Genomic DNA, 9,603 nt, shown 5'->3' with positions numbered 1-9,603 from the left:
CGGTAGGAAACATTCAGATTTATAATCTGTTAAAACTAATGACACACTAAGGAGTGAATGAATCAATCCATTATTGTCAGATTTATGTTTAAATTCTTGTTAGCATCATGTTGGAATAGTGACAAACTCTTTGGCGGCGCACTTCCCACTGCTTTCGTGGGACCCTAGCACCTCAGGATGCCGCAACATCTCTATTTAAACCTGGGTTCCTCCTAACACTAGGGGGAGGCCAAGAGCCTTGGGACACCACAACACAAGGAGAAGGAGGCGGGACCTACTGTCAAGTCACGCCTTCCCCACCTGTGACTGGCACAGACACTAGCCAATGGATGCCGGAATAGGGCGCTCCGACGCCCCGCCCTTTTGAGCGCCCCGCGGCCCCCAAGGCACCCTCTGGCCGTCTCTGCGGCGGCGACGGCCTGGGCAGACTGTGCGCGGTGCGCAGGCGCGGAGCCTAGACCTCGCTGCAGCCCCCATCGCCTCGGGGAGTCGCACCCACGGAGTCCTCCTGCTGGCGCGTCAGTGCTCTCCCTTTCGTCCACCCTCCCCGGTCCCCCCAGCGCCCTTACGCGCCCGGATGGCGGAGCTGCGGCCTAGCGGCGCCCCCGGCCCCACCGCGCCCCCGGCCCCTGGCCCTAATGCGCCCCCGGCCTTCGCCTCGCTCTTCCCCCCGGGACTGCACGCCATCTACGGAGAGTGCCGCCGCCTTTACCCTGACCAGCCGAACCCGCTCCAGGTTACCGCTATCGTCAAGTACTGGTATGCTCTGGGCCGCGGGGAGAAGGACAGGGGCGGGATGGGAAGGGTTAGAGCGCCGAGGGCGAAGTCATTTGCTGGGGAGAAGGAGGTGGAGAAGAATGGTTAAAGCACTTAGAAGGAGGGCGTCCTGCTGCGAGGGAAGGAGTTAAGGCTCAAGTTGAGAATGGGGACAAAGGGGTTAACGGAGCCAGTGGGTAGCGAAGGGTTAACGAGGGAGGATGAAGGGTTAACTAGGATTAGGAGAATAGAGTGAGTTGGGGGTGTGTGTGGGGGGGGGGCGACAGGAGAGAGGGAACTGTAAACGTGGTGAAAGGAGGGGGCGCCTGTAGGGGGTCATTAGTGGGCGAGGGGAAGCCGGGGGCGGGGGGCCGCTGAAGTGGGCTGGGGGAGGCGAGGCGGGGCCTGGGGAGCATAGGAGAGGGCTTTGGAGGAGTGCGGCTGGCGGAGCTCAGAGGGCTGGAGACTGCACAGGGTAGGGGCGGCTCTGGGAACCCCGGCTCTCCCGTAGGTTAAGAGGGGGAGCAAGTTTCGAGAGTTGTGTTGGTGAAGAGAGGAGGACGTCTCTTTTGATACCTTCCCAGTGAACTCAGACGTCAGATCGGTGCCGTGCTTTCGCGTTTGAAGTTTCACGGAGCAAGTTTTCTCGATAAACTTTCTGCTTACTCGGCACGGTTCTCTTTCTTCAAGCAGAGCTGCCTCTGGCTCTGCAGCCGCTTTGCTTTAGGACATTGACTGGAACAGAGGCAGGATCCGGGAGAGCCATGGTTTGGGATTGAAGAGGACCACAGTAAAAAATGAAAACCTGGGACGTGGACACGGAGGAAAGAAGTGCAGTTAAGATGTTAAGAGGAGCTTCCTGTCCACAAACTTCAGGATTTAGGCTGTAGTCTCTAAGGGAAGCAGAGAGTAATCCTCAAGTGGCCCTGTTAAGATCAGACCTGTATACAGAAGGGCTGCCCTTGGGGTAGGAATGGTCCTTTCTTGTTTCCCATTCCTGTTTGCAACCTTCTCTTTCTGCAGCCTCTGGGCAAAACAGGTGTTATAGGGACTCTGACAAAGAGCCTGTCTTCATGGTCTTTCTGGACCAAATTGAGGAATTGGTTGAATCTGTCCAGAACCGCATTCATGCATTGTGTTAGATGATCCCCTTCATTGAGTCCTGAAAGACTGTCTCTTCAGGAAGCAGCTTGGAATGTGGCCAACGGGGCAGGTAGACCCAAAGGGGGAGGTTGATAGAATGGATGTCTTTGCTGGTTACCTTTCCCTTTAGGGCTGAGTCTTCTCCAGGATAACCTCTTAACTTCATCTGGAGGTGGCAGAAACTAGACTGGCTAGGGCTGAGGCCAGTTCCGTGCGTCAGTAGGAGGATGTAAAGAGGCTGACAGCATGGAGTGACCTGGAGTCACTACAGTCCTGCAACTGCCTTGTGGGGTGTAGTTAGGTGTTCAAGGAAGTAAGTTCAAGGAAGAGCATCAAGGGATTCTCTGGGTCCTTGGATAACATCTTTTTCTAAGTGCAAAATGTGATTATTTTCTATATACTCATCTGTTTCCCATCAGGTTTATGAGTAAGAACAGAACACTCTGTGCTTGGGACAAGGTTAATTTTGTCTGACTCTTGGTTATTCCCTGCAGTTATAGTTTTAAGATAAAGCCTCATTACGTGATGCTATATCCTCTGAGAGACTTGGCCAGAAAGAGGGCTGCAGGGGGTGTGGCAGAGTATGGAACTGTAGATACTCTTTTCTACTTGTTGCTGGATGGACCTAGGCTGAAGAAGGAGCAAGATTGGGAATTTGCAGCAGGAAACCCAAGCAGATATGGAGCCTGTAGGCACTCCCATCTGTTCTGGGGTTCGGCAACTACCATGTGGTTCTCGGGGTAGCTACCCTTTTGTTTCCTCCTTTCCCTAGCAAACTTTTCTGTATCCAACTGGTTGTGGAAATAGTCTCATGATTTGGCCAAATCACAGTTAAGGGAAGACAAAGAGATTTGTCCCCTTTCCTGATCCACTCAGTTCGTATTCTTAGCTATTTGTAGCAACTCTCTTACAAGTTCTATAAATAACTCAGCATTTCCTAGCAGAGAATAAGGATTTCTATAAAGGCAAGTAATACCCTGACAAAGGAGGATGAAACCAGACCTACTAGTTTTAAATAGTATTTAAATTACATGATACTGGCACACGTGCTGGGATCACATGTAACATGTATTTTATTTGATCATTAGCGTTCCTTCAGCATATGATCCCAATTGCAAAGTGCACTCCATCAATGTCCCAGGGGCAGGCAGAGTTTTTGCAGTCTGTGAAACAGTCAGATGTCCAAGGCAGCTCAAATGCAGAGTGTTTGTGGGCTAAATGCAGACTTCCTTCCGCTGATGGTTCCATTTAGTCTGTTTCTCAAGTCTACCAAGTTTCCCTATTCATTCTGAAGAAACATAGGACTTTTTTTTTTTTTTTTTTTTTTTTTTAAAGAGCACTAATTGCTCTACTAAAGGAATAAAGGAATAAACCCTTATGGAATTAAATCCTCAGAGTGAGATAATGACTGAATCTCTTCCTCAGCTGCTTCTCTGTTGGAATTATGGGGGAAGTTTAATGTGGTCCTCAGAGGCCCCAAATCATTTAATATTCTAGCTCTACCTTTGAGGCAACAGTCTCCTAGGATCATCTTCCAAATGCAGGCACTCACAAGGCTCAGCCTGGCCTGCTGCGGTTCTCTGTGCAGAGCTGGGCTAGCCTAAGTTTGGCCTTTGTCACTTGCATGATAAAAGACGAGCTTTGGTCTGTGGGGTGCAGGCTGGGGTCTAGAAGCATTGGGTTTGTTTAGAACAAACTGTAATTAACATAGGGCACAATATAGTCTTTCAGGAATTAGCTGTCTAAGAGGCAGGAGTGGAGCTGAGCCTCTGCTTCCAGGAACAATGCCCATTGGGGATGCTCAGGATGGTCTTTCAACAGAAGCCAATTGATTGACTAATGCACCTCTTGCTTTGAAGCTTGGCATGTTTACAGGCGCCATGGAAGAGAGATAATCCCTTCCAATCCCGTTTGGGATTGGTAATTTGAAACAGGAGCAATCAAAAGGGACAACCACCCACTCTGTTTTATTTCTAAAAGAGTTCCTGCACATAGGGGACAGGAGAAGGGAGCTTCTTGTGCTTACGGAATCGGGCAGTTTCTGGCTGCCCATCCCTTGGTCTTATCCCAGAGAGGTATGACCTCCTTTTAGTTATCTTTCATCCCAGGTTCCTCCACGATGGGGTCTTTAGATTTGTAAGGCATAACTGCTTAGCTTCACATTGTCTGCTTTCAGACTCACACTGACTCCCTTGTGTTTTGTGTTTTGCAGGTTGGGCGGCCCAGACCCCTTGGACTATGTTAGCATGTACAGGAACGTGGGGAGCCCTTCTGCCAATATCCCTGAACACTGGCACTACATCAGCTTTGGCCTGAGTGATCTCTATGGTGACAGCAGAGTCCATGAGTGAGTGTGTGACACCCGCCCACCCTCCACCTGTCTGTTTCTTAGCCTTGAGCCTTATTTCTGGGGTTTCCCTCAGCAGGGGTGATAATGTCATAGTTCTGTGAAGTTGGCATTTTTCAGGTGGAACCTCTGGGTTTCTGCCCTCTGCTTATACCTGCATATGCCAGAGTGATCCACGTCAGCACCCGAGCTCTGCTCATCTGGTGTGGGACAGTGTTGATGATGAGCAAGTGTTCCAAAACCATCAGAGTTTTCTAAGCTTGCTTTGGTGTTTGAGCCCAGAGGACAGTCAGCATAGCTATGACCCAGAATTTGAGTTGATGCTTTTAGGTCTACTTGTTTTATTCCCTCTAGCTTATTATGAAGAATTTTAAACATAAAGCAAAGTTGAAAGAATTTTATAGTGAACACACAAATACCCACCACCTAGATTCTGCAATTAACATTTTACCTACTTGCTTTATTATGAATATATCCATCTCTATCCTTCTGTTGATCTTATCTACTCCTTGTCTACTTCCTTTTAACCTGGGGTTGTCTGTACTCAGATTATCTATAGTACATTTTTTATTCTAGTCTAGTCTAGTCCCATTTTCCGCCCTGTACATTTCTGCCCTGTACATTTCTGTACACACCTGCCTTCCCCACTTCCCTCTATAACCACTGAATTTAAACAATTTTTAATATTAAGTTAAACATCAACTTAGTGTTAAGTCCGCTCAAAAAATAAGTTACATTAACAATAATGAAAGCTAACATTTATTAAGTATTGATGATGAGCCAGGTATTCTTCTCTTCACTTTGTATATATAAACTAATTTTATTTTCAACACAGTCATGTAATACTGGTAGATGCTCATATATGCCCCATTTTATGGATCAGGAAACTGAGACACAAAGAGAATCTATAACTTGCTTAAGGTCACGCAGCTTAGAAGTGGTGGAGCAGGATTCTAATGCAGGCATTTTGGCTCCAGAGTTCATACTCTTTAAAAAAAAAAAAAAAAAAAAATTTAAGTTTATTTTGAGGGAGAGAGCGCACAAGCAGGGAAAGGGCAGAGAGGAGAGACAGAATCCCAAGCAGGCTCTGTGCCATCAGCTCAGAGCCTAATATGGGGCTTGAACCCATGAACCATGAGATCATGACCTGAGCCGAGATCACGAGTCGGATGCTTAACCGACTGTGCCACCCCGGCACCCATCCAGACTTCATATTCTTAATGACTGTGCTCTCCCATTTCTTAAACAATTATGTCATGTACTCCAGTAAGTTACTGTCTGTAATTAAAACAAATTTTTTTTTTTGTTTCCATCTACACCTTTTCATGGGAGGGATTCTTTTCTTCAATTCAAATGTTTTCTTGGGCACCTGGGTGGCTCATCAGCTAAGCATCTGACTTTGGCTCAGGTCATGATCTCACGGTTCATGAGTTGAGCCCCGCATCTGGTGAGCACAAGCCCTGCTTCTCTGCTTCGGGCAAGCTTGAGCCCCACTTTCGGTGAGGCCTGCTTCTCTCTCCTTCTCTCTCTCTTTGCCCCTCATGGGTTTCTCTCTCCCTCCCTCTCTCACTGTCCCTCGCTCACTTGCGCCCTCTCTCTCAAAACAAACAAACAAATAAATGTTTTCCTTCTCTTCCCCCTTGTTAGCATGGTTAATCAAGAGCTGATTCTATTTCTGTTATCATAGCCTCTCCTGTTTTTTTGTTTCTTGTCCCCTTTTGCCTCCTATACTATCATTTTGGTATCTTGGTGATGACTACTTAGCATGTGTAGGTTGAAAGACTAGCAGCGTTCTTCCTGCCCTGCCTCAGCATAAGAGGCTGGTTCTGGAGATGATCATGGTATCATGATGAAGAAGATGATAATAATCTTTTTTTTTTTTTTTTTTGCTTTTTGTAGTTCTTACTAGCTTCTTTATCATTGCATCAAATACTTTACAATCTTACCAGGTTCTTTTGTTATCTCCGTTTTATAGATGAGAAAACGGAGTCACTTAGGGGTAAATGAATTGCCTAAAATAAAAGAACTAGGATTCACTTGAGCTGTCTTGAGTCCAAAGTCTGAGCTCTTAACCACTGGGCTACTTTACCTCTCTGATCACAGGTCCAATCCAACTTCCTCTTCTCTCTTGTTAAGCTGGGGGCGCAGGCCTCATCTCCTTACTGATCACATGTCGAGAGCAATGCCTGGGCCTGCCTTTACAGCCTTCCAAACAGATCCATTGCAATGTCAGCAGAAGGCTTTGGGAACAGTGAATTAATCTTGCCTGAATGGGGACCCTGCATTACAGTATTAATAATGGAGATAAAATAGCAAACAGATGTGGGGAGTAAAGGCACTATGCTGGACTTTAATGTATATTTTTAATAAGAACCTGCAGAGTGCAGTGAGCCTGTACCTTTTTGTTGACAGATTTATTCCAGTCAAAGGAATATCATTTCCTATTTGGGTTAAAGCTTCTTACACTCTATCTGCTTATCGGGTATGGGTCCAAGGCCTAAAGTGACAAGAAGAACATAATTGAGAAAGCTCCATATTTCACAGGGGGCAACCTCTGAATTTTAAAGACGGCCTTCCTTACTGTTTTTTCATGTTTGAAAGTACCCCTTTATATGTGTACAATTTCTGTCTGAGAAAACACTTTGATATTTATATGTCATTTATGACAATAGTGAGATCTCCATTTGGGCTGTATCTCACCACTGGAATCTAGTGTTTTTTGATATTATGTCCTACATCTAGAAGGACATGGAAGGAGTGTTCTTGGATATTTACCCAGTTCTGGTCTATGTTACAGAAGTCAAAAGTACCTTTGTAATTGGCCTTGTGCTGGTGTGACTGGTCTCTTCTCGATCCTGGTAAGTTTCTTAAAGAAAAGTTTGCTTTTCCAAACATTTCATGTGGCAAGGCCTCTTTGAAACAGATTTAAAAATTCTTATTTAATTTAGTGTTTGAAGTTGAGGTTAGAAAGGCGAGTGTTCTATCATCCAGTTTAAGTGCTAAGAAATGTTGAATTGGAATTATGGCAAATGAGTCTCTGGTAATGCTCTTCTCCCACTGTCTTTTCTCTTTCCATTCAGTGAAAAAAGGGCCGAAGCATTGGTTCATTTATTCAGCATACATTCGTTAAGCACCTATTTTGTACCAGACGCAGAACATCCTAATAGGTGTCTGAGGGATAAAATGCCAAGACGTAATTCCTATCTTAAGGAGGTCATGTTCTAGAGGGGAGATGAATATAAAGAGAGGCTTATAGTACTGGGTAATAAATGCCGTAATCCATGGCTGAAGAACATGACCTGGGAGCAGAGTAGAGGGTGTGACTTTTAGTCAAGCTGCTGGATTGGAAGAAGCTCCAGGGAGGAGGTGAAGTTTAAGAGGCACTTGCAAGCTGCAGGCCAGTAGGAACGGCACAGGGGGAATCTGCAACCTGACACTTCAGGGTGCCAGCACTCACTGTCAGGATTGAGGGGACTTTAAAAATCTTCTTGGGGCGCCTGGGTGGCGCAGTTGGTTAAGCGTCCGACTTCAGCCAGGTCACGATCTCGCGGTCCGTGAGTTCGAGCCCCGCGTCAGGCTCTGGGCTGATGGCTCGGAGCCTGGAGCCTGTTTCCGATTCTGTGTCTCCCTCTCTCTCTGCCCCTCCCCCGTTCATGCTCTGTCTCTCTCTGTCCCAAAAATAAATAAAAAACGTTGAAAAAAAAAATTAAAAAAAAAAAAAATCTTCTGGCCCAGTGTTTCCCAAACTTCTAGTGCTGCCTTCATGATTTTTGCCATGTAGTAAGATCATCTATTCTATGTTCTCTTTTAACCCCCCTTTTGGAGTGCCTGGCTGGTTCAGTGGGAGGAACGTGATATTCTTGATGTTGTGGTCATGGGTTCAAGCCCCACGTTGGGCATAGAGCTCACTGAAAATCAACAAACTAACTGACTCTCCCCTTTTAAAAACTATTATAAATATATTTTTAAAAGTTTAATATATATTAAATATATATTTTAAAGTTCAGTCATGGGGCACCTGGGTGGCTCAGTCGGTTAAGCGTCCGACTTCAGCTCAGGTCATGATCTCGCGGTCCGTGAGTTCGAGCCCCGCATCGGGCTCTGTGCTGACCGCTCAGAGCCTGGAGCCTGTTTCGGATTCTGTGTCTCCCTCTCTGTCTGACCCTCCCCCATTCATGCTCTGTTTCTCTCTGTCTCAAAAATAAATAAACGTTAAAAAAAATTTTTTTTAAATAAATAAATAAATAAAAGTTCAGTCACTACCATGTATGGAAACCAGTATCACTTGCCATAATTTAAAGGTAACTATAGAAATAAATGCAGTGATAACAAAGCAATATTATTAAATTCTGATTTAGTACTGTGGCCTGTCACAGAAGATTCTAAATCTGAGGCCAGCTTTCTTTTTTTTTTTAAGTTTTTTTTAATGTTTATTTATTTTTGAGAGAGAGATTGACAGAGTGTGAGCAAGGGAGGGGCAGAGAGAGAGGGAGAGACAGAATCTGAAGCAGGCTTCAGGCTCTGAGCTGTCAGCGCAGAGCCTGATGCGGGGCTTAAACTCACAAACTGCGAGATCGTGACCTGAGCCGAAGTTGGATGCTCAACCGATTGAGCCACCCAGGTGCCCCGGCCAGCATTCTCTTTGTTCAAGAGATAAGCAAGTATGAGAGAGGTATTAAAAAGATACACTAACACCAAATAAAGCCTGGCCCTAGACATGATTAGAAAAATTGAAAGTGAATTGTAAAGGGAACTTAAAAAAAAAATGATTCAGTACTATTATTATTATTTTTTAAATTATTTTAATGTTTATTTATTTTTGAGAGAGAGAGAGAGACAGAGCACAAGCAAGGGAGGGCAGGGAGAGAGGGAGACACAGAATTCAAAGCAGGCCTCAGGCTCTGAGCTGTCAGCAGAGTCTGATGCGGGGCTTGAACTCACGAACTGTGAGATCATGACCTGCGCCAAAGTCAGACGCTTAACCAACTGAGCCACCAGGTGCCCCTGATTCAGTACTATTATTGTCACAGACAAATAGGAAACACTGATCTAGTCCATGTCCCTTAATTGTAAGTGGAGGAAAGTACAGCAGGCTGCTAAAGACCATACAACAACCAAATGAGAGTGGCAGGGTCTCCCAGTGTCCCCACTCTCCTAAGCTCTCTTTCATGAATGGGAAGAAAGGAATGCATGGATATTGTTTGTTTTTAACCTAATAACATAAGCAAACTTTTTTTTTTTTTAGCTTTTACTATATTCCAGGTTAGTGCTAAATTCTTTTTATAAAGTTATCCCTTTATGTAATCCCTATAGTAATTCTACGACACAAGGAATTCTTATTACATCTTGCTTATAGA

At 45.4% G+C, this 9,603-nt stretch overlaps 1 protein-coding gene across 6 annotated transcripts in view; it reads left to right on the top strand.

Annotated features, from left to right (window-relative positions):
- Positions 1–363: 363 nt before the first annotated feature.
- SUFU (SUFU negative regulator of hedgehog signaling) overlaps positions 364–9,603 on the top strand; it is a 124,615-nt gene continuing 115,375 nt past the window's right edge. For 3 of the 6 annotated variants that reach the window (XM_060641618.3, XM_078434777.2, XM_078434774.2), the window contains exons 1-2: positions 365–759; positions 4,112–4,246. In XM_060641618.3, the coding sequence (XP_060497601.2) occupies positions 578–759; positions 4,112–4,246 (317 nt within the window). In that variant the 5' untranslated portion in view covers positions 365–577. Of the gene's footprint in view, positions 760–4,111; positions 4,247–9,603 lie in introns of all 6 variants that reach the window. The other 3 variants (XM_078434776.2, XM_078434773.2, XM_078434775.2) reach the window with 2 other exon arrangements.

Source organism: Panthera onca, chromosome D2, assembly GCF_046562875.1.
Source record: "Panthera onca isolate mPanOnc1 chromosome D2, mPanOnc1 haplotype 2, whole genome shotgun sequence".
NCBI lineage: Eukaryota > Metazoa > Chordata > Mammalia > Carnivora > Felidae > Panthera > Panthera onca.
This window is presented reverse-complemented; position numbering and strand designations above follow the sequence as displayed.